Here is a 23,901-nt window from a genome sequence, read left to right as displayed (position 1 = left end):
GTGTTAGACAGCACTCTCCATCCCCAATCATCCAAATACCTTTCTTTGCCAAGAAGCACTGAAGCCATTGTTGGCTCATGGTTACCCCTACAACCTTTTAAGTTTTTTTTTTTTTTTTTACATACCATGCATTTATTCATGTAACTAGCCCTTTACTGAAGTGACTGGCTATACTGTAAGGCCCTTTCAACACTATACTCTGAATTCAGCCTGTAGAACCACTGCACATTATTCAATTATTAATTTCTTGCGTTTTATCATTGGAACATCATCTGCAGTGTGTATGAGAAGGATCTGCCAGGTGGAGCGACAGAGGACCCCTCTCATGAGTTTAGGGCAGGGAAGAAGGCTTTCCATCCGTGATTAGTAGGTCACAGCAAAGATCTACAGCCAACACCACAGGCCTCTTTGTGCCAGATCATACCCTGAGAAACTCTCTTTGTGTGTGTAAAGCAGCTTGAAAGAGAGAAAGAGAGTCTGACGTCAAAGAAGGCCCCAGAAGTGTAGACTGGAGAGGACGGATGGCTGGAAAATTTAGGAGAGTGGGTACAATAGGGTGAATGTGAAGTGTGTAAAAAGAACTCACCGGTTATGTACAGACAATTTTATTTTACATTTATATAACAAAATACAGTTTACTTTGTGTTTTGAGAAGAAATGACAGAAAAGAGGGTGGAGAGTATGGCAGTAAACCAACAGAACAGCACTGAGTGGGATTTCACAGAGCGAGGAATCCTGCTCTAGGCAAACACACCAATAGCTGACTCACTCATAAAGACAATCTTGTTAAAAAGAGAACTTTGAGAAGGTTGGGCTGTGTGTGTGTGTGTGTGTGTGTGTGTGTGTAGACACCGACACACACTCCCATTAGCTTGAGTCATTATCATCTTGCGTTTCATCCAGTAAGCCATCCAAGTGTCCAGATGGTCAGAAAAGCTGCTTCAACGCTCTCCCTCTTTCTCCCTCCCTGCTACACACTTTGGGTTATGCCAGCGATCGACTGAAGCCAAATAGGGGAGGGATACAGATTGGATGTCAGGTGGATTTAAATGCAAGAGGAGCAGCCAAAGCGCAGAAAGCTGAATTCAGATCAGTTACTGCTCCTGCTCTGTCCCTTTCCATTTTCTGCTTGGATGATATAGAATTCAAATAAAAAGGACACAATTCAAGTGCTACCCATCCTATTATTGTCATGGGTGAAAAGTGCCAGCGGGCTGACTGCCCAGTGTCTGCTCCCCAAGCTTGCCAGTTTAATGTGAATTGAAATGGCGTGCTTTTTGTTTATGGCAGTCAGAGTGCAAATATCCCCAAAAGATAATGAAAGGTGCAGCAGTATTGTCCCTCTGCAAGCATGGCAGTCTGTTACAGGCTGCCATGTTTCTGTCTTTTCTAAGCTGCACCACACACACAGGGACTGGGATGGGTAGAGGGGGTTAATGGTCAGAGCTAAGGAGACTGGAGGCTTTGTGTTGCAGGTATTATCTGCAGTATAAAAGCTGGTGGAGTGGAGACACAAGAGCGTGCTCTTCCCTCAGTAGCCGTACTTATCGTTTAGGTGCGTACGGCCATCTCCAGACTGACCTATGAGTGGAGAAAAAGCTAGATTTAGCATCAAAAGGATTCACATTTACGTACCAATACTTGTTGTATTACATGTTCAAAGAAAGAAAGAAAATGCTTGAGATGCCCCCTGAGAACAAATTCCTCCAATGGACCAGTAAAGTACAGCTCCCTAACTGCTGACTTGTATGAAACCATCAAATAATCACAATCCTAAAATGACGTAGCGCAATTAGTTCTGACCCCGATTCCAAGCTCAGTTTGGCAGCTGTTTCCATTTTTATCTGATTCAAACTTATCTTATCATTTTTTAGGTGACTTTGATCTGCATTCCTTAACAAACGATGAAAATGTTAAGGTCTCCCTCTCGTGGGTGGGCCACATTCTCTGGGCGGGCAAAGTAGAGAAAGGGGAGGTAACCTTGCTCCTTATGACCTCATAAGGAGAAGATTCCAGATCGGCCCATCTGAGCTTTCATTTTCTCAAAGGCAGAGCAGGATACCCAGGGCTCGGTTTACACCTATCGCCATTTCTAGCCACTGGGGGACCATAGGCAGGCTGGGGGAATGCATATTAATGTTAAAAAACTCAAAGTGAAATTTTCATGCCATGGGACCTTTAAAAATGTCACCCCTTCATTCCTGTGCTCAGTAGGCCAGGAACTTACAAGCTGTCAGTGTCTTGTGTTTGTCGACTTTCCGACACAGAAGCCCGTGTCTCCATTGTGAAAGTATGAGAATGGTGCTGTTTCAAGTTATCCTTGGTGCCTACTTTTTTCATATCTGAAATCCAGATATTGCTTCTTTTTACCAGGTTTGAAAACTCATTCAGGCCAAAAGGCTAAAGATTTAGACAAAGAACTTCTATCTACTTATCAGAACAAAGAGCAATAGAGTTATGGTTACACTAGTATGGCTCAACAGATGTACGTCGCTGGGATAAATCCTGTCATCCGAAGCGTATCGTGCGCGCAATGTCCCTCCCATTTCACCATCTCCACTATCGGAGCTTAGCGCCACCCAGGACGGCTGTGATTGGTTTAAAATAAAAACAAATAATACAAACAAGCCAGAGTGCTTTTCCCCATATCCTGGAATAGATAGGCGCTGTAGCAAAACCATACTGCAGCGCTGACACAGTGCTTCGGAGATAGGTCTGGCAATGCTGCTTGCTAAATAAGATGGACTTTGACCTAAGGACATGTGAATTGGTCCAATAAGTCTTGGAGTCTAGTGCAAATAGTCAGATGGTTTACCTGTAGGAGGCACCCAGACACAATAATCAGGGTCGTCCTCTGGATACGGTCCTGAGGGCTGCCTTGGTGGCTGTGGAGACAAATCATGAGGAAATTCAATTTACGTCACACTTTTCTGTGTGACAGAATTCAATGTGTTCGTTTTATTCGTGTGCGTGTGTGTGTGTGTGTGTGTGTGTGTGTGTGTGTACTTTGCTGGGGCCCATCACTTTCTTCTTCACATTCTTTCTGGGGCTGGGCTCTGCTGCTGGCTCTCTGTCGCCTGCTTCTTTGGACTCTATGGAGATGTAAGTATAGTACATTAGCAATGGTGCATCGATACCGCTGACACACAATGACCAATGTTAGAGAGAGAGAGCACAGACTAATATGGAAACAATACAACACAGTAGCCACCTGTACTCGATGGGGCCACAGCCTTGCTGCTGCTGCTGCTGCGCTGCTGACCCTGCTCCTCTGCTTCAGCAGACTCCTCGTCTCCCCTCTGTTCCTGGCCTTGCTCTAATATCAAGTCAGACAATCAAAAAATATAACGTGTGGTAATTAGGATACACACTGATCTACAAGTTTTGAACAAATTAACATTCCATTTATAAAGCTGCATAGATTCCGCTTTGCTAGATATTTCATCATCATCTTTGTTAATTATCATCTTTGTTAATGTCTACTTCAAAAAAAAACTTCCTCCAGTTCTCATGACTTTTTACCTTCAGGCTCTTGGGACCGTGCTTGTTGCCGTCTTGGCTGCCCTGAAGGGGTCCTGTCTTGAGACGTGGATGCACTGGACTCTTCAGAGTCAACATCTGTAATCTCGGTAGCCTCAGACTCTTGACCATCATGGTCCTCATTTTTCTCTCCCCCGTCTTCCTCCTCTTCCTCCTCCTCTTCTCCACTGGGCGGAAGTTCTTTCATGTTGAAAAGCTCTGCGGGCAGGGTGGGGCGCTTCAGAGGCAACTTCTACAGGAGAGAAGAACACAGGCTGAGCAAAAGACACACACAAAATGCAGTGTGAAAGAGTCCGATGATTAGACTTAAAACAACACCTACCCCAATAGTACCAGTCTTCAGTTTGAATTTGCTTCCTCCCTTCATGGCTCCAAACAGAGGTAATGTCTTTTTAGGCTTCTCTGGCTCTGAGCTACCACTACACACACATCAAATATATAAAGACCTAATATGTATTGGAATAAAAGACAGTTCCATAAATTGCGTCACAGTTAACTCCAGAGAATGTCTCAAAGAAGCTATAAAACACATTCCCGTACTTAATGTACTTATGTGCCGATATTTCAGGGTTTTGAGTATTTGCTTAAAATAGAATTCTCAGCAGTATGACGCATCGAATGTAGTAACTGCGTCTAACCTCGGCAGCAGTGAGGGCATCTGGGCGGGCCGCGTGAGTTCGACCAGTTTGCGGAGCCTCTGAGCATCTTTGCGCAAGTCGGCCACGTGCACGTGCAGCTTCCTGCGCTCCACGGCGTCCATCACTGCCTCGCTTTGCACTGCAGTCATGAAGGCGTCCAGGGGGTCCTCGGTGGAAGAGCCGGAGGAGTCTAACGGGGGGGGGATGAAACATGGAATAACGCAAGAAGAACAGGCATCTAGGAGGTATTGTGGCATCCATCTACACAAAACAGTGAACATGCAGACAATCCTGACTCACCTCCCCTACCACCGTTGAGCTTTTTCTGGGTCTCTGCCAGCTCCTTCTCCACCTCTGCCAGTTTGGCCACCTACATGACATCAAATACATGAATGTTACTGCGGAAACACACAGTATACTTAGCATTACAGCACAAGTGCAGTTTACACGTTAGAGAATAGAGTTGTTTCCAAAGCGAAATCAATTTTTCTGTTATTTATGGTAAAAAGCGCAGCTCCCCTAACCCTACAGAGAGCACCTGCATTTATACATGTATTAACATGATTTTGATAAAGAGGAGACTCATGCGCCTTGTGTGGTTTATAAGGTATGAGGTCTTATAGGGTAGACATACTGCAACAAGAAAAAAAACAGAGGGCAGTGTGGTATTTTTTGGTATTTGCTACTTGAAGTGAACGACTAGCAGATGGCAGTTTTAGCAGCAGGCTTTTTAGCCGTGCCAGTGGTGTGGCTCTGTAGACGGCAATGTCAGTTTGTCGGTAAGTCACCATGTCGGTCTAGACTGAAACATGGCTACATTTATTGGATGGAATACTATAAACTTTGCCACAAATATCTATTTGCAACAGCTATCCACAGTTTCAATATATCTATTTTTTTTTTATATATGTGGCTCTTAGTCTGTTAATGATGGTGTTTGTGTACACGTGATTGTATTGTATGAATCAGTGTTCTTTATATGCGTTTAAAATTACTGATGAATACAAATTTTGTATAATAGACAGACACAATTACTTACTGTAATATGCTGCCGGCAAAATGCCACTTTTCAAGCCCTTGAGGGTTTTTAGGCAATTCTCCTTCACGTTCCCTTGCAAATTATATATCAACTATATATTAATTGTTTTATACATGTAAATAAATAATAATGAAAAGAAAAAAAAAAACGAAACAAAGTGCCCACAGGATGAATTCTTCTGACTTTGGTGATCCCCTGATGTCTCCTCTGGCGCCACCATGTGGTTTTTTTAGTGAAATGTGTATTATAGACATTGAATGAATTGTCATGACATTTGGTACAGACATTCTTGTCCTCCCTAAGGATGAATTGTAATAACTTTGGTGATCCTTTTACATTTGTCATTAACTCCATCGCCAGGTCGAAAATTTTAACTTGTCCACTTTAGTGCCAATATGCAAATGTTAGCATGCTAACGTGCTAAACTAAGATGGTGAGAATGGTCAACATTATATACTGTATATTATACCACACCAGCATGTCAGCATTGTCCATGTGAGCTCGCAACATGCTGATGTGAGCATTTAGCTCAAAGCTAGTAAATAAGGCAATAGTGAATATTATAAGGTGATGATTAAAGATGTACAGTGTCATGTGTCACGTGTATAAACAGCAGCAGATTTTTACCAATGATTCATAGGTCTCAGGCCGCTCCTCAACCTTTTTCGCCTTTTTCATTCGTTCCTGCCTCTTTTTCTCCACAGTGCCGGTTCGATCCAGGAAGGTGTCGTCATCGCTGTCGTAGAAGTCCTCGTCTTCCCAGTTCTTCTTCTTGCGCTTGCGGGACACTAGAAATAAGATGTTGAACAGGGGAAACTATTACCGCAATCTTCCTGACGACAAGCCATATAACCTCTCCGTGTGGTTTGTTCCCAATTCTACTTTCAGACATTCCCGCTGGAGCTGAGTTCACACCTGCTTCCTGGCGGAGCAGCCCTCTGGCTTCCAGCATCCGACACGCCTCCAGGCAGCACTGGACCGCTGCGTCTTTCTTCTTCCCTGTGTGGGTCACCTCGGCAACCAGCTGCCGGCCCAGGGCATCGTCCACCGGAAGCCTGACAGAAGCAGCACCATGAACTGTGTGACTCTACACACACACACACACACACACTCGACGACAAGGAAACATTGTTTTGAAACAAATTGTTTTACAAATCCTGAATCGGGGGTTTCACGTCACTCACTTTATTCTGCAAAGCCAGGTGCCGTGGCTTTGGGCTTCGTACTCAAACTCCAGCTCCTCTCCTAAAATAAAAAGGATGCCAAAAGTTGAAGTCAAGAAATACAAGAACTAGAAAAACAGAAGAAGCAGACGTGTGCGAATTAACACACAGTATTTTCACCTTCTCTGTCGTAGAAGCCCTGCAAGGCCTTCTTTGGGTCTTTCAGGTAGGCAGCTTCCTGGTCCTCGTGGAACTCTGTTGAAAAAGGGTTCTCCTCATTCTCGTCTTCCTCTGGGACAGCCTCGTCAGCTGCAGGGTGGATTCATAGAGACCGATGAAATGAAAGAAGAGAACAAAAGGGGTTAACATGCTTCTTTAGTTACTTTACTTAAAGAGAAAGTTGACACCAACTCACTCAGGATGGCATCACAGATGACACGTAACATACTGGAGCATAATCCTATAATCCTACAACTAGCAGAAAAGCTCACCCATTCCCCATGAACAGCCTGAGTCCTCATTTGACAGTTTGCTCTGGCCCTTGTTGTCTTTGTTCTTCTCCTTCTCCTCCTCCTCATCATCATCACCATCAGAACCGTCTCCCATCATCCTCCTCTCCAGCTCTGCCATGTGTTTTCGGGATTTCTCCCGCAGCTCTGTCACTGTTAGCTCAGACTCCTCTTCCTCATCAAACTCTGGACCCTGTACAAAGGAGGAAAGGGGAAGAGTACGCCACCAATTTATCATTGCACTTCTTTAAACACAGTCAGACTCACGAAAGGGCAGTTTAAAAAAAATAAAATAAAAATGCAGCAGAACCAGAGATATTGTCTATTTTATTTCACCCAGTCTTTTTCCTTGGCAAAACCTGCCGCCTACATTACCCACAATGCAACTCACCACCACGAGTTCAGTCAGAGATTTGTGTGTGTTATGCTAGGTTTTTGGTGTTTTAAGCCCCCAACGTCATCTTCCAGGCAGCGCTGCCTGGAAGGCACTAGGATTAGGCAAGGGTTAGGGTTAGGGGCCTTGTAGTCTACGGTGGCAGCGCTGCCTTGGAAGTCGACGTTGGGGGCTTAAAACACCATTGAGCGTTATGCTAGCAGTGGCTATGGCAGCCTCTAGCCGAGATGAGGAGTGGTCTACAACGATGACTGCATTACAGCACAACACTGGTTTATAAAACACTCAACAGTACAAAATGCACTTCAAAACTGTCAATGCCAAATTGCTTGATAAAGGACTTAAATTATTATCAAAATAGTGCTCGTCAGAAATTCATCAGAATTGCTAAATTGCTGTTTTATGTTTATTTTTCTGCTAACCACAAGTGCACACAAAACGTTAGTTTTGAGAAACTTTCCTGCTGAGGCTTCTCACTTACGTGCATAATGGCTGAGTGATGTCAGATGCCAAAATCTTAAAAGATATTCAATTTAAAATATAAATGAGAGCCAAGCAGCACTTCATTTTTGCGAAGCTGGAACACACAAATGTTTAGCGTTTTTACTTGACAAATGATTCATAAATAATACAAATTAATTTTGGAGTCATCTTATTGACATCAGTTTTTCAACTAGCCTAATCTTTCAGCACTACGTATGGCACGGATGAAGAAATCTTGTTTTGGGAGTCCCTTTAATGAGTAGAATATACAGTATGGATCCATCTGATTTGACTGTGAGCTTCCTGTTTTGAAAAATAGATTTAACATGGTTTTTGAAGGCTTTGAACAGTTGCCTCTTCGGACTGTTTGAGGTTTTGTAAGAAGCTAAAGCAGAGTGGGAAGATTGCAATATTAGTGTTATAAATGATAACAATGGTCTGGGCAATTTCGGAAGTCTCTTTCCCGAAATTGGTGCAGAATTACAGCAACTAGAACCAGTCCCACAATGAGCTTTCCTTAGGATGTGCCATTTCTGTGTCTGTATCTATTGAGGAGGAGAGAGGGGGGGGGGGGGGGGGGTGTGACCTTGACCAACTGCCACTTTGCTCGTTTGAAAGCCATGATGTCTCTCTCTCACACGGGTGGGCCAAATTCTCTGGGCGGGCAAAGCAGAGAGAGGGGAGGTAACCTTGCTCCTTATGACCTCATAAGGAGAAGATTCCAGATTGGCCCATCTGAGCTTTCATTTTCTCAAAGGCAGAGCAGGATACCCAGGGCTCGGTTTACACCTATCGCCATTTCTAGCCACTGGGGGACCATAGGCAGGCTGGGGGAACTCATATTAATGTTAAAAAAACTCAAAGTGAAATTTTCATGCCATGGGACCTTTAACTGATGGTATAAAGGGGGTCCACATTCAGGATTTACCTGCAGGATAAAAAGCCTTGTGCTCCCACCAAACTTTAAGACGTGTCCCACACGGAGCCTGATGTAGGTCTTGGGCGGAATCTTGTTCTTGTTCACCACAGTGCCGTGTGTGCTGCCCAGATCGTGGACGTAAAAGCCTCTCTCCTCTCCGACGGACTCCCCGTCTCCAGCCTGTCTGCGGTACTGAATTATCGCATGGTACCTGGAGATGGAGGGATGCTCCAAAGAGACGTCACACACAGGTAAACGTCCGACCACGAAGTAACTTTTCTGCGTGAGAGGCACAGTGTCCACTATGGTGCCGTTTTTAAGGATTTCCAGAGCATAGGGGATGTCTGAAGCCACGCCACCCCAGGGCGGTTCTGTATATGGGATAGGGGGGAATTTACCAGCGGGGGGGCATTTAGCAGGAAGCACCCTGGGTTTAGCCAAAGCTTCTGGCTTGGTTTTGACAGGAGCCACATTGTTGTCTTTACCGCCTTTCTTGTCCTCTTCTGTGCCTTTTTCGGTGGGGTTTTTCCCGTTTACATGACCAGAAGAATGCTCACTAGTAACGTCAGTGTCTACAACTTCAGCTTCGTCATGTTCTTTGACATGTTTTGTCTCGGCTGCTGTTGTTGGTTTGGACGGAGCAGCGACGTTACCGCGTTTGCTGGCGAGGGAAGGCGCAGCGAAAAGAGCAGGTTTTTTAAAAGTGTCCTTTGTTTCTGGTTCAGTTTTGTGTAATGCTTTCTTTTCCGGCTCTCTTACATGTTCTGCGGCAGAGCACTCGTCCGTTTCCATCGCAGAGGTAATTTGCTCCTCCGTATTTTTCACACTCGCGTCCGTCGGCGGGGGCGCAGCCATGTTTATTTGGGTGCAACTGTGAATTTCGCACGGGTTATCTAGCTAAGCCTCTATAAATTCGCTAATAAATGATACGATCCAAAGAAAAGAGGTTGGAAAATAATTTCAAACACGACCGCACGGCATTATAATGGAATGTGTCATGGTTGCGCCAGTCAAAATAAATGGTTTGTTGCGGAACTAAACATCCCGTTCAGTTGTTCACCCGAGTTTCTTTTGCAACAAGGACGAAAAGGCTTAACGTTGGTTCCTGTGCAACTTCCTTCAAAGATAAAAGGGCCATTAACCAACATACGTTTCATCCGTCCCTGTGTAATGTGAGTTGTTGTTGTTGTTGTTGTTGTTATTGATTTTAACGTATATATCATTTAACTAGCTAAACATGCGTGCTACGTAGCTGGCTGACTAGCTTAGTCGTTTGCTCCCCATGAATAAGTTGTTGGTTCTCTCCCCATGCTGTACCAATAACTCTCCCATTGCCAGACCTATCTCCACGGCGCTGGATGCTGAGCCAAACTCCAGCCAGACACCTGGCATTCTGTGTTGACTTGCTATTTGGCGAACAGTCATACCTGTTGAATCTTTAAAGACTTTAGTTTACGCGGCTAAATGCAATAGTTTTTTTTTACCATTCAAATTTAATTAACTTTACCTGCGTTATTCCAAATGTTTTTGCTATACGTGCAGTTTAGTGTCCCAAATTCCCCATACAATGTCCTTAATTATGAACCTGCTAAACCACCTGTTTAACAGGTGTTAGGGTTCGGGCAACCGGTCTCAAATAAGACCCTCATCATTTGGGACACTCAGTTTTTGTAAAATAATTTGGGACACTAAACTACACATATACCCCAGCGCGAACCCATAATAATTGCTCTTTTTTCTTCTTCTTTTTTTTACGTGTTAGCGATTGGTCAGATGTATGCCGAAATAATCATTAGACAAGTGACGTTAGGCTACTGCGCAATACATTTCGCAACTATTGACTAATATTTGCCGATATCTTCCCTTGGCACTTATAGTTTAGCTGTATCAGCAAAAACGTCACCTTTTAAACTATTTTGAGAAGCCAAACTAGGGCTGGGCGATATGGAGACAATCAAATATCACGATATTGGGTGGGTAAAGGCAAATAATAGAACAGCTAGAACAGTCTGCTAAGTTGAGGAAATGACATCACTTTACTGTAATGCAGCCTTTAAAACCAGGAAAAGACACCACTTATGCCATATTACGATATCCAAAATCTAAGACGATATCTACTCTCATGTCACGATATCGATATAATATCGATATATTGCCCGGCTCTAAGCCAAACCGTTCTAAACTGATTTAGGTTAATTCAAGGTGCAGGGGAGATTCTAGGATCCGACCTTTAGGGGGGCTCAGCCCCTAATGAGAATGTGACACGGATACAGTGCTTTGCAAAAGTGTTAACTCCCCCTGCTAAATAAGTCATTTCACTGGATAACAATGAATATATGTATTTATTATTACAACAGTATAAGATACATGCAAAATATTAAACATGAAAAAAACTACGAAAGTCCATTTATGGACTACTAGAATCAAATGAAATGATAATGAGGTGTAAACAATAAATAAATGGAAAATAAAACTCCTTGACTGGGTTACAGGTGCATAGCATTGGCGACAGCGACACAGGATATTAAACCTGTTTCTTTGAACCTGTAATTGTTTGTCCTCTGTCACTAACAGACAAGTTCACAAACTCTAACTTGAAGCACTAAAATTTATTAAATAATTTTTTTTAATTATTATAATTTTTAGGGGGGCTGAGTTGAAATTTAGGGGGTCTTGAGCCCCCCTAAAAAGGGTCTAAAATCGCCACTGTCAAGGTGGTGTCAAAAAATCTGAATCAATGCTATCTATTTTATCTGATGGTGTATACCCACTTCATCCTCAATTGTGACGGTCTCTCCAACTTTCCTCTCCCTCCTTTTCCAATTTTCAGATTCAATAAGAGTTTCAATCCGGCTTGTGTCCTTCCGGCTTTCATCCCTCATCATGATGCGTTACTGGGGTGAGATCCCCGGGCCTGCGGGGGCTCCTCCCAGTCGCAGCTCCTTTGACCTGCTCCAGCGTGAGTTTCGCTCGGTAGAGATGCAGGACCCTCCCCTGCACCAGCCCTCGGCCCAGCGGCCGCGGCCCACCACAATGTTGGACATCCCCTCAGAGCCCTGCAGCCTCACCATCCACACAGTGCAGCTGTGTCAGCATGCCCGCCGCCTCCGTGGCCTCTTGTCAACGGCCCAAGCTCAGGGTCAGAGCTCAGCGTCTTCGGAGGGTGGCAGCAAGCTGGAGGAGGCGGATACCAACCTGCCCCTGCGTCCTCCCACCCCACCTGTCATGCCAGATGACTTGCTACCTGTGGACAGCAAAGCCCCGCGGCAGCCCTTCGTGCTCCGCCACAGTGACCCTGAAAGTGACTTCTATAAGTAAGTTAATCTGACTATGTGGCTGGGCCAAGATGCTGCACTCCTGTCTTTGTGATTTAAAGGTCCCATGACATGGTGCTCTTTGGATGCTTTTGTATAGGCCTTAGTGGTCCCCTAATACTGTATCTGAAGTCTCTTTCCTGAAATTCAGCCTTGGTGCAGAATTACAGCCACTAGACACTACAGTCCCACAATGAGCTTTCCTTAGTATGTGCCATTTCTGTGTCTGTAGCTACTGAGGAGGAGAGAGGGGGGGCAAGGTGGAGGGTGGGGGTGTGGCCTTGACCAACTGCCACTTTGCTCGTTTGAAAGCCATGATGTCTCTCTCTCATGGGTGGGCCAAATTCTCTGGGCGGGCAAAGCAGAGAAAGGGGAGGTAACCTTGCTCCTTATGACCTCATAAGGAGAAGATTCCAGATCGGCCCATCTGAGCTTTCATTTTCTCAAAGGCAGAGCAGGATACCCAGGGCTCGTTTTACACCTATCGCCATTTCTAGCCACTGGGGGAACATAGGCAGGCTGGGGGAACTCATATTAATATTAAAAAACCTCATAAAGTGACATTTTCATGCCATGGGACCTTTAAATATGTTCCATAAAGCATCTAAATTGTAGGCTCAAAAGTCACTCAAAGTTTAGATCTTATAACTTGTTTACATACAGCATTACTCAGCATTTCACAGATATAATCTCAGACATTTTATCAACCAGTCATCATTTGTCTCCTTTCATCTCTTCTGATCTCTTCTGGTTCTTTCCATTCTTAGGGGTAAAGGCGAGCCTGTCACAGAGCTGAGTTGGCCCTCCTGCAGGCCACTCCTCTATCAGTCAGTGGCCACCATCTTGGCCCACGCTGGCTTTGAGTCGGCCCAGGAGAGCGTGCTGGAGACCCTGACCGACCTGGTCCATGAGCATTACCTGCGCCTGTCGCGCATGCTGCGGGTGGCGGTGGACCGGGAGGCTCGGCTTGGAGCAAGTCCCTTTCCAGACGTGGTAGAGCAAGTGTTCCATGAGGTGGGCATTGGCAGCGTGCTGGCCCTGCAGCGCTTCTGGCAAGTGCGGATCAAGGACTATCACAGCTACATGCTGCAGGTGAGTTTGGGAATGGGTCATAACTGTTTGTAGGGTTGTGCTATTTGACAATCTACACTCTAAGACAATACAAAATTTGTCAACCATCCATGATTTTGGCATAGATTTTTTTTATACCAGGGTATCTATATTAATTAGTTTTAAAGCAATGGATTTTTTGTAAAGGATTTTTGCATGTATGTGATTAAGTACCTTTATGTGTGGTTTTTAATTTACTGTCATTCCTGCCTGTTTGTTATTCAGTTTCTCATTTGATCTTGCAGAAAATGCTGTGTATCATATGTCAGTAAATATAGATAGCATGACATAAAATGACCCTACCATGATAAAGGATTTTATCCATATTGCCCACTTGCTTGATCATTTTTTGTAAAGTATATTTTTTTATTTTTAGTTTAATAATAAATGAATTGTTATCAAGCTAAACATCAAACATTCTCTAGTTCCAGCTTCTCCAATATGAGGATTTGCTACTTTTCTCAGTTATTTTGTATCATTGTAAATTGAATGTTTCTGGATTTTGGACTTTAGCTTGCACGTAACAAGACATTTGAAGACAGGGTTTCCGACAGTATTTTAAAGTGGGGATGCCCCATCTCTGCTTTTTAGCCTCCACTAAAAAAGATGTCACCATAGACTCTGGAAAACAATGATTTGATTATGGGCATTTTCCCACTATATTCTGACATTTTGCAGTAAATTGGAAAACTAGTGTGCAAATTAAAGGTCCCATGACATGGTGCTCTTTGGATGCTTTCATATAGACCTTAGTGGTCTCCTAATACTGTATCTGAAGTCTCTTTCCCGAAATTGGTGCAGAATTACAGCAACTAGAACCAGTCCCACAATGAGCTTTCCTTAGGATGTGCAATTTCTGTGTCTGTAGCTATTGAGGAGGAGAGAGGGGGGGCATGTTGGAGGGTGGGGGTGTGGCCTTGACCAACTGCCATTTTGCTCGTTTGAAAGCCATGATGTCTCTCTCTCATGGGTGGGCCAAATTTTCTGGGCGGGCAAAGCAGAGAAAGGGGAGGTAACCTTTCCCCTTATGACCTCATAAGGAGAAGATTCCAGATCGGCCCATCTGAGCTTTCATTTTCTCAAAGGCAGAGCAGGATACCCAGGGCTCGGTTTACACCTATCACCATTTCTAACCACTGGGGGAGCATAGGCAGGCTGGGGGAACGCATATTAATGTTAAAAAAACCTCCATAAAGTGAAATTTTCATGCCATGGGACCTTTTTAAAAGATAATGAAAATAATCCAATTTGGCAGAGTGCTGAAAAGAATGTTTGGAAATGTCAGTGTAAGCTGCCAGGGCTTCACCACAACAATGCTGAATCATCTCAGAAAGCATGAAGAACTTGGTACGAGTGAGAACAATGGGCAGTATGGCACCTTGTGTGCAAGCTGCTTGGAAATGAAACAGAAAGCAAACTGAGAGATTCACTGTCTTCAGTGCCAACATGACTTCTAAAGAAATACAACTGAGCTTTGTAGAGAGCAGAAAGTAGAGCAGATCCTTTTGTGTCTGTGATTAGCTTTGGCAAATCACTGAATATTGTTTTCACATTGTGCTGGATTATGGGCATTTCATATTGATGAATTGAATCAAAAATACTAGATCATCAAGGCTCAGATCCTACATTTCTTCTCTCCAGGTGAGTAAAGATCTGTCGGAGGAATATGAACGACTGGTGAACCCAGATAAGGCTCTGGAGGACTCTAAGCCCCCGAGGATCAAGGAGGAGCCCATGAGTGACATCTCTTTCCCTGTTAGCGAGGAGCCTGAGGCCGACCTGGCCTCTGGGGACCAAGCTCTGCCCATGGGGGTCCTCGGGACCCACGCTGAGAGGCTGGCTTCAGGCCTGGAGGGTGACCATTCTCCCCACACCTCAGGTGAGACCAGTATTCCGTTCAAATGTTTACTCTGCATTCATCTATACATTTTCTACAGAGGGAATAGAAGTGTACAGGCTCTAGATTAAACCTTCCTTGTTTGATTTACTAGATATAATACTAGATGTAGGGCCCACAATACACCAGTGCTGGCCAATCAGCATTGGGAACCTATAGTTCAGAATTCATTTACAATTTCTTTTAATCACTTTCAAAGCACTACAAGGACTGGCCCCACTTTATATTTCTGAATAATTGTGTGTCCCCCTCCCTTGGTGAGATCACTGAGATCTTCTGGTCTTCTGGCTGTGCCGAAATTTAGGCTCAAAACCAAAACCGCGGTGGCCGCGCCTTCGCAGTGGCGGCTCGACTGCACAATATATTGTTTTTTTCTTTTTATCGTCCTCGCAATATTAACTGGCACAATATACATATCGCGAAAGGACATTTTTTATTTAACCTTTATTTATCCAGGTAAGTCGATTGAGAACAAATTCTAATTTGCAACAACGACCTGATCACATTCACACAGGTACAAGCTGCCCAGTACAACCACATTCTGAGCTGCTCCACTGGTGCAGTTGGGGTTAAGGGCCTTGCTCAAGGGCACCTCACTGGTGGTAATGAGGGAGGGCAAGCGCTACTCTTTCACTTTCCCCACCCAGATTGTTTATCCTGCCGGTCTGGGGATTGAACCTACCTTGGCCCTTTTTAATGTGTGCTGTACCTCCTGGATGGTTTCTGTTGTTGGAGTGTTTTACTTCTGTTTGCCTTTTATTCTGTTGTTTTTATTATTGTTAACTTTTATTTTCTCCGTTTACCAAAGGGCTGAAAGCACACTGTTTAATTCCATTTTAAAGCATTTGAAAGAAATGTTTAAAACGGTTTCGTACCAGTGTCCTGACTAAACTTTGACATGAACCAGTCTGTGATTCATTCAACATCCTCTGATCTTAACTAGTAGTCAAAAAACCTCATGATTTCTGCTTTAAAAAAAAAACTCAAATTAGGTATAATGTCATATAAATTAGGTTTATTGACCCTTAATAAAAAAAGGCGTTAAAAACGTGACAAAAAGCATAAAAACATTCATTTTCAGCAGACAACACAAGGGTTAAAACCAAGAGCGCCATCTAGTGGGCTCAGAAAATAAAGAAAATGGTTACCGAAGCTTCATGAGGCTTCATTTGGCCGTCACTAACTGCTTGTGATAAGCTTGCTTATATCACAATAATATGACTATTTGTTGAATGTATTTGGGCCTTATTAGTTTTGCATTGCCACACCTTCCTCCACAGCGCTGTGGAGGAGGGTCTGGCTAGTCCACAACATTCCCGAATAGGAGAAAAACGTGCTCTGGTTTATTGGCAAGTCTTTAAACCAATCACAATCGTCATGGGCGGCGCTAAGCGCCGGACGCAGCAACAGTGCCACTGCAAAATGGCCTCAGGAACGAACTTGTTTTGGTGGAGCATGTGCACGTAGGGAGGCGAGCTCTGGATTTAAAATGGCTGTCGAGTGTGTGATGAGAATTTTACTTAAAAAAAAAAAAAAAAAAAGATCCATCTAATTTGATTGTGGGTTCTAGCTCGGAGGATGTTACCCGGAGTTAAGAATGCCAACACAAAGAAAGCAGAAGGTGAGGCACATCCAGCTGAATCTCCAGCGGCACTGGAACTATCACATGATAAGGACTAGGTCCTTATTAAACGTTACCTATATCATGTTGATAGATGCAGATACTCTGCAGTTAGCTATTTTTCTAACCGTAAACATGAGTCTGAAGCTGGATTTCTAGTTGACACAAGGACCATGTTTTAATTGTTCCGTGTTGGATTTCTTTTAACAACTCTATTGTACGTCATTAGGACGTATAGAGCGACAGAGGGAAGGTGGACCTTGTTTCACCGCTGAATATGAGTGTCTCCTGTGCGCTCGGCGTATTTATGTTGTTCCATTCATTGCGATAGATAGCGGTGGTCGCAGTGAGCCCAAGGTTTGCAGTGGAAATGGTTTCCTAGATGGGTGTTACTGAAAAGGAGAAGATGACTGGGCCTGTCCCCACCATCAAAAAAACTCAATCAGAACATGCAAGCAGACATAACCCTTGCTGCCACCATCAGTATGTTGGATCAGGTGGTTTATTAACCATGAATCATTAAACAGGTTCTGCTGTAGTAGTGTGACACTACAGTTGGTAACAAAAAACTTACTTACTGTATGAAAATGAGTCTTTAGTGGCATTTAAAGTGCTCATATTATGCTTTTTGTTGTTTTGCCTTTCCTTTATTGTTATATACGGTATCTTTTTTGTGCATGTTATAGGTTTACAGAGTAAAAAAGCCCAAAGTCCACCCCAAAGGGACTTACCATCTCCAACAGAAAACACTGTTCACAAACTGCTCCAAACCGCTCTATTGTAGTCCAGCCTTTACTTCAGCGACACACGTGCGTCACTTTGTAACACGTTATAATGCTCGCCTAGCTGCTAGCGTGGCACGCCCTCATACTCTGCTTCTGACTGGCTAGTAGTCCTTACCTAGCTACTGCGCATGTGCGACTCCCAACAAAGATGGAACAGAAGTGTGATGCCTCACTCTGTAGCTAAAACGGAGAGCTCAACACACAGGGTGAAAAGAGGAGCTGCAGCAATGTGTAGTACAACAAAAAAGTGTTTTTTGAAAATTAAACCACCACGTAAATCTATTCAGATATAACCTCTAAATACTATTATGAACCTGAAAATGAGCATAATATGAGCACTTTAAAACATGCTAGATACATGTTTTTGTTTACAGTCATAAGCTTGTTTCTGGCTAAACCTCTCGAAGCAGAGATTTATGCTTATATTTATTTGATGTTGGAGCAGTTTTGTTCTTCCTCTTAGTCTATGTGGCGTGTATTAGATCTCTTACTGTAAATGTGAGACATTTGATCTCCTCCAAAGAATTGACACCTTAAAGTTAAGACAGTTATCACCAAATTCATTTTGAGGTATAACTGCCACTGTCTGACACTGGATCTGATTTTTCCGGGATATCTGCTGGATTGATTTATACCTCAAGAGAGAAATTCTTTTTGCCTTGCGCGTTAAACAGAGCTTCCATTTTGACTTTTGTAACTGCATCGCCTTGACTGACTCATTTGATCATAACGCACCGTTGTTGATATCCCAGTCGTCTTTGCGTTTATCTTTCCCCATCTTCTAAACACATACCAATATTATTATATGTATATTCTTTGAAGAAAGAAGCAACAGGGTTTATGGGAATATGGCTGTAATTTTAAGAATCACACAATTTACATTACATGGCATGTCATTTAGCATGTCATTTAGCTGACGCTTTTATCCAAAGCGACTTACAGTTGCTACATATGTCAGAGGTTGCACGCCTCTGGAGCAACTAGGGGTTAAGTGTCTTGCTCAGGGACACATTGGTTGATGTATGACAGTGGGAACTGAACCCAGATCTCCCACACCAAAGGCACGTGTCGCATCCACTGCGCCATCACCACCCACACAATGATACAGGTAGCACCATTACCCCCACACTGGGGGCAACTACGTGCTTTAAATTCAGGTTAGTCTTTTTTTGGTTTTTATTACTTTATTGTAGTACTTTTCTTAGTGTCAAAGTGCAAAAAGCATTACATTCTTTATCGTACTACATTTTTTTCTTTTTCCCCCCATATTAACATTCAATAGAAACACCAAGGGGGAACAGGGGGAACACATCACACAACAGGGAAGAGAAGAAACAAATAGAAATAATAAAACCCCAAGACTTTTAAGGCAGTGTATTGGCAGTGTATTTGTTTCCTGGTGGAAGATCACGTTTGCTAAATTGGTTCTCCTCTCTCTGAAGGTGGGGGCGGAGCCAACAACTCCCCACTGTGGCCACAGGTGAAAATGGAGCCACAGGATGGCGAGGAGGGCCAGGGTGCCGGCCATCACCACCACCATCACCACGGTGTCTTGGGTGGAGATGTGTTCGAGGAGGGGGGGCCCATGTCCACCATGAGCGAGTCAGGAGGAGCCATGGCGCCGTCTCCCGGAGGCGCGGCGTCAGACGCCAGCTACGCTTCACATTCTCCCGACTCCTTGATGAGCACCTCGCCCGTCTTCAACCAACGACCTAAGAAACGGGCGAAGAAGATGTAAGGCAGTATTTGTGGATGCAATAAGCTCTGAGATGTGGACTCACCAGCAAGTCTTCCACGTTTGGTATCCTGCAACGAAATGAAGTGAAACACACCACTTGTACGCCGTAGGACTCATCTGCAGCTGCATAGCACTGCATAAACTGACTGAGACAGTAATGTCATGAACAAACTGAACAGATGTAAAAAAAAAAAAAAAAAATTGTTTATTTGTATGAGTATGCATGTATAGTTTCACTCCAAATAGTTGAAGATGTTGCCATTGAATTTGTAATGGGGTTTATTGTCAAATCTTCATCTTCTGAAGTATCAGTTTTGTTTGAGTTATTGAGTGGGTTTCAGAAAATATAGGAGGGTTACAATTAGCCTAATGAATAGAAGAACAGGAAAGCCAAGTTGTCCAAAACAAATAATTAAGCTAAACAGCTTAATAATTCAGCAGAAAGGTTTGTTTTCCCAAGCTATTAAGTCTCTTTCTCCTCACGTACCAATTACTGCCTGTGCCATTCATTACGATTAAAAGATGCTCCACCAAAAAGGAAAATATGTTTGTTTCCCCCCCTCATGAACATGCTGTTGCATATTATGATGTATTTTCAACTCCTCATTTCCCTTTTGCAGTACACTTTACATGTAGCCCAATACTGCGGAACGATCCACTCGGAGACACACACACACACACACACACCTGTGAACCTGAAGCCGCTCTGCTAAATTAGCATCTGTTTCAGTAATGAGGCAAAGCTGTTAGTGCAACACCAGAGGCAATTATGGCGTGGTTCTCTGCATCATGAAGGCAACATCAATCCAGTCTTAATGGCAAATTAATTACGGCACACATAATTCTGCAGCAGGCCTGTTTGAATACTTTTCAAATTCGATTTTCTTTTGTGTGGGGCTCTTTCATTTTCACAGTTAGACAGGTAATAGTCTCTGCATATGGGTAGTGCAGATTGGGTCACGCATTGATATTTAATTAGCTGCATTGATGGTTGATTTATGGATGAAACAGATTTACTTCCATATTTGTGGTGCCGTGTGACCCATGTGGGAATTTGGAGCAGCTGGAAAACAAAATCAGTATTCCACTTTTCTGATTAAAAAGGCTCCCTTTGTCGATGCTAATAACTGTAAGCAATGTCACCTGGATCTTCTAGGAGTCCGGAATTATTGTATGCTGACATTCTGCCACAGCTGCCACAAACTCCACAGTTGCAATAGAAAGACAGCATCAACAACAACAAAATGCATGTACTGCAGAAAATACTTGTGAATTCTGAAAAGCTAAATTGCTAAAGCAAAACTGGATTGCTGGCATATTTGCGTAAGAAGAAGGTGAAGTAGTGAGAATAGTTGGAAAAGTGGGAATGGTTTGGTTTGGTTTTAGTATGAATTTCATTGAAATGTTGAATAATACCAATAATGTATCAAAAAAAAAGTGGAATATTTTAAGTTTTTTTGGAAAAGCAGTTGCTAGCTGGTGAAAGTGGAAATGGTTCTAATTAAAGAAGCTGAATAATACCAATATTGGATGAAAGTTTTTGTAAAAGCTGATGCTAAACTGAATTGCCGGCTTTAATTTGGATTAATATATATTCAATAACAAAAATAATATGTAAAAAAAAAAGTCATGAAAACGTCAGTATAGTATGTTGAAAATTGTCATAACAAAGTCACAATATAGTATTTCAAAGAAAATCTGCAGTGCCAATTTGCTTGTACAACTGAGCCACTGTGCCATCAAATAAAGTAAAAAAAACAGTCAAAGCATAGTATGTGAAAAAAAAGCAATTAAAAAGTCATATTGTAGTATGTTAAAAAAAAGTGATACCGTAGTCCAAAATTGTCGATAAAAGTGATAGAAAAGTCATAGTATATTTAGTATGTCGACAATTGTTGTGGTATAGTATATCTATCTAAAAGTCATAAAATATAGCCGCAAGCGGCAATTCGCGGGTTCAAACCCTTTCTCGGCTAACTTAAGGTTGTAGTTCTAGTAGTGTCTAGTCTTAACAACTATTCCAATCGTTTTACATAATACAGGCATCATTCACGTACTGTGGCCTAGGCTGCCATATAAGGTGCCACTTGCTTATCACATAAACATACACATACACACACCAATGGAGCAGCATCTGGAGCCCCGAGGACACTTCGACATTGGCCGGGATTGAACCAGCAACGTTTGATTGGTAGGTGACTGCTCTACCACCTGAGCAACAGCTGCCCCAAGGAAGCAACCCAATCAAACAGTCAAAGAAGCAAGTAGCATTTAACAGATGCCAAAGTCAAAGCAGCAAGCAGTGTTGAGCTGGTTTTCTAGTCATTAAAAAGTCATTCTATAGTATGTTGAAAAAATTTATAGTATAGTATGTTGGAAAAAAAATTATAAAGTCATAGTATAGCATGTTGAAATAAGTGATTAGAAATCATAGTATAGCATGTCGAAAAAAGTAATAAAAAAGGCATAGCATGGTATGATAAAAAAGTCATTGTTGAAAAAAGTAATAGTATGGTACATGTCTATGAAATTCATAGTATAGTATAGCAAAACAAACCATAGTATGTCGAAAAAAAGGGATACAAAATCATAGTGCAGTATGTCGAAAAAAGTCATTAAAAAGTCATAATATAGTGTGTCGAAAATTTTCATAGTATAGTATGTATAAAAAAAAATCATAAAAAAGTCATAGTATAGTATGTCGAAACTTTTCATGGTATATTATGTCTAAAAAAGTCATGAAAAGTCATAGTATAGTATGTCGAAAAAAGTAATGAAAAAGAAAAAGTATAGTATGTCGAAAAAAAAAAAAAAAAAAGAAAAGTAAATGAAATGAAAATTATAGTAAAGAAAAAACAAACCATAGTATAGTATGTCGAAAAAAGTAATGAAAAAGAAAAAGTATAGTATGTCGAAAAAAAGTCATGAAAAGTCATAGTATAAAATGTAAAAAAAGTGATATAAAAGTCAGAGTATAGTATGTTGAAAAAGCCATTAAAAAGTCATAGTATAGTATATCAAAAAAGTCATGAAAAAGTAATAGTATAGTATGTCCAAAAACTAATTAAAACTCATAGTATAGAATGTCGAAAAAGTGATAAAAAGCCAAAGTACACTACTGGTCAAAAGTTTTATAACACCCCAATTTTTCCAAGTTTTTATTGAAATTCATGCAGTTCAATGTCTTATTGTACTCTGAAATGAAAGAATGGAACAAATAAATAATTCAAGTTAAAAAAGAAATCATGTCTAAAAAAAGTCATGAAAAGTCATAGTGTAGTATGTCGAAAAAGTCATCAAAAGTCATAGTATAGTATGTCGAAAAAAGTCATAAAAAAGTCATAGTATAGTAAATTGGAAAAAAAAACTTGATGAAGTCATAGCATAGTATGTCGAAAAAAGCCATGAAAAAGTAATTGTATAGTGTGTCGAACAAAGTGATAAAAAAGTCATTAAAAAGTCATTGTTTAGTGTTTTGAAAATTGTCATAGTATGTATAAAAAAGTCATAAAAAGTCATGGGATAGTATGTAAAAAATTGCCATAGTATGTATTTCGTATGTTGAAAAAAGTGATAAAAAATTCATAGTAAACAGTATGTCGAAAAAGTTATAATATAGTTTGTTGAAAAAAAGTGATAAAAAGTCATAGTATAATATATTGAAGAAAGTGATAAAAAAGCCATAGTATAGTATGTTGAAAAAAAGTTATTAAAAAGTCATTGTATAGTGTTTCGAAAATTGTCATAGTATAGGTTGAAAAAAGTGATTAAAAAGTCATAGTATAGTATATCGAAAAAAAGTCTTAGTATAGTATGTCAAAAAAAATGATAAAGTTATAGTAAAGTATGTTGAAAAAAGTGACAACAAAGTCTTAGCATAGTATCTCAAAAAATGTCATGTAAAAGTTTTAGTATAGTATATCGAAAAAAGTGATAGTATAGTATATTGATGTCATTGTATAGTATATATAGTATTTTGAAAAAAGTCATAAAAAAGTAATTGTATACTATGTCGAAAATTGTCATAGCATAGTTTGTCTAAAAAAATCATGAAAAGTCATAATGTAGTATGACGAAAAAAAAATATAAAAGTCATACTATTGTATGTTGAAAAAAGCCAAAAGTAATAGCATATTATGTCGAGAAAAGTCATCAAAAAAGTCATAGTATACTATGTTGATAAAAGTCATAAAAAATTCTTAGTATAGTATGCCGAAAAAGTAATCAAAAAGTAATTGTATAGCATGTCAATAAAAGTCATCAAAAAGTCATAGTATTAGTATGTCGAAAAAAGTCATTAAAAAGTCACCATATAAATATTGATAAAAAGTCATAGTATAATATGTCAAAAAAAAGGCATAATATAGTAGGTTGATAAAAAAAAGTGATAAAAATTCATAGTATAGTATGTTGAAAAAGTCATATAAAACTCAGAATATAGTAAATCGAAAAATAAAGTCAGGATAGTATGTCGAAAAAAGTGATGAAGTCATAGTATAGCATGTCAAAAATTGTCATAGCATATAGTATGTTGAAAAAAGTGATATAAAAGTCCTAGTATAGTATGTCGAAAAAATTGATAAATAATAATAATTTCACTTGAACAGTAATGTGTTTCAGTGTAACAGGTGGGCTGGGAAAAGTGATGGCACATGCCACAGCCAGGATTTGATCTTCAGTCTCCCACATGAAAGCCAACACACTTGCTTGTTAAGCTATCCAGCTGCTGGACTTAAGTGAACTTTTTACAA

At 41.4% G+C, this 23,901-nt stretch overlaps 2 protein-coding genes across 4 annotated transcripts; one reads left to right on the top strand and one right to left on the bottom strand.

Moving 5' to 3' along the window:
- Positions 1-589: 589 nt before the first annotated feature.
- On the bottom strand, positions 590-9,569 carry LOC120548973 (solute carrier family 4 member 1 adaptor protein). Of its 2 annotated transcripts, none has more exons than XM_039785475.1 (14): positions 8,695-9,569; positions 6,872-7,082; positions 6,561-6,689; positions 6,402-6,462; positions 6,133-6,272; positions 5,845-6,005; positions 4,479-4,548; positions 4,179-4,368; positions 3,863-3,959; positions 3,523-3,772; positions 3,212-3,316; positions 3,007-3,092; positions 2,816-2,885; positions 590-1,581 (listed from the first exon to the last, which is right to left on the bottom strand). In XM_039785475.1, exons 1-14 carry the CDS (start codon positions 9,538-9,540, stop codon positions 1,532-1,534), a joined length of 2,466 nt encoding a protein of 821 aa, XP_039641409.1. In that variant the 5' UTR covers positions 9,541-9,569; the 3' UTR covers positions 590-1,531. The 2 variants fall into 2 exon arrangements, with proteins under 2 accessions (XP_039641409.1, XP_039641411.1); XM_039785477.1 differs by having other exon boundaries at positions 9,445-9,563.
- supt7l (SPT7 like, STAGA complex subunit gamma) lies at positions 8,808-20,670 on the top strand. 2 transcript variants are annotated; one of them, XM_039785478.1, is made up of 5 exons: positions 8,808-8,936; positions 11,516-11,999; positions 12,767-13,091; positions 14,751-14,988; positions 18,855-20,670. In XM_039785478.1, exons 1-5 carry the CDS (start codon positions 8,903-8,905, stop codon positions 19,148-19,150), a joined length of 1,377 nt encoding a protein of 458 aa, XP_039641412.1. In that variant the 5' UTR covers positions 8,808-8,902; the 3' UTR covers positions 19,151-20,670. The 2 variants fall into 2 exon arrangements, with proteins under 2 accessions (XP_039641412.1, XP_039641413.1); XM_039785479.1 differs by lacking the exon at positions 8,808-8,936 and adding an exon at positions 9,649-9,857.
- Positions 20,671-23,901: the final 3,231 nt, after the last annotated feature.

This window comes from Perca fluviatilis, chromosome 20, assembly GCF_010015445.1.
Source record: "Perca fluviatilis chromosome 20, GENO_Pfluv_1.0, whole genome shotgun sequence".
Taxonomy (NCBI): Eukaryota; Metazoa; Chordata; class Actinopteri; order Perciformes; family Percidae; genus Perca; species Perca fluviatilis.
This window is presented reverse-complemented; position numbering and strand designations above follow the sequence as displayed.

Coding starts and splice junctions, on each gene's coding strand:
- supt7l (XM_039785478.1), top strand. CDS start 8,903: ATGGAGGGATGCTCCAAAGAGACGTCACACACAG. Junction 12,000..12,766: donor CCTGAAAGTGACTTCTATAA/GTAAGTTAATCT, acceptor TTCCATTCTTAG/GGGTAAAGGCGAGCCTGTCA. Junction 13,092..14,750: donor ATCACAGCTACATGCTGCAG/GTGAGTTTGGGA, acceptor TCTTCTCTCCAG/GTGAGTAAAGATCTGTCGGA.
- LOC120548973 (XM_039785475.1), bottom strand. CDS start 9,540: ATGGCTGCGCCCCCGCCGACGGACGCGAGTGTGAAAAATACGGAGGAG. Junction 7,083..8,694: donor CAAGGCTTTTTATCCTGCAG/GTAAATCCTGAA, acceptor TCCTTTGTACAG/GGTCCAGAGTTTGATGAGGA. Junction 6,006..6,132: donor GCTGCTCCGCCAGGAAGCAG/GTGTGAACTCAG, acceptor TCTTATTTCTAG/TGTCCCGCAAGCGCAAGAAG.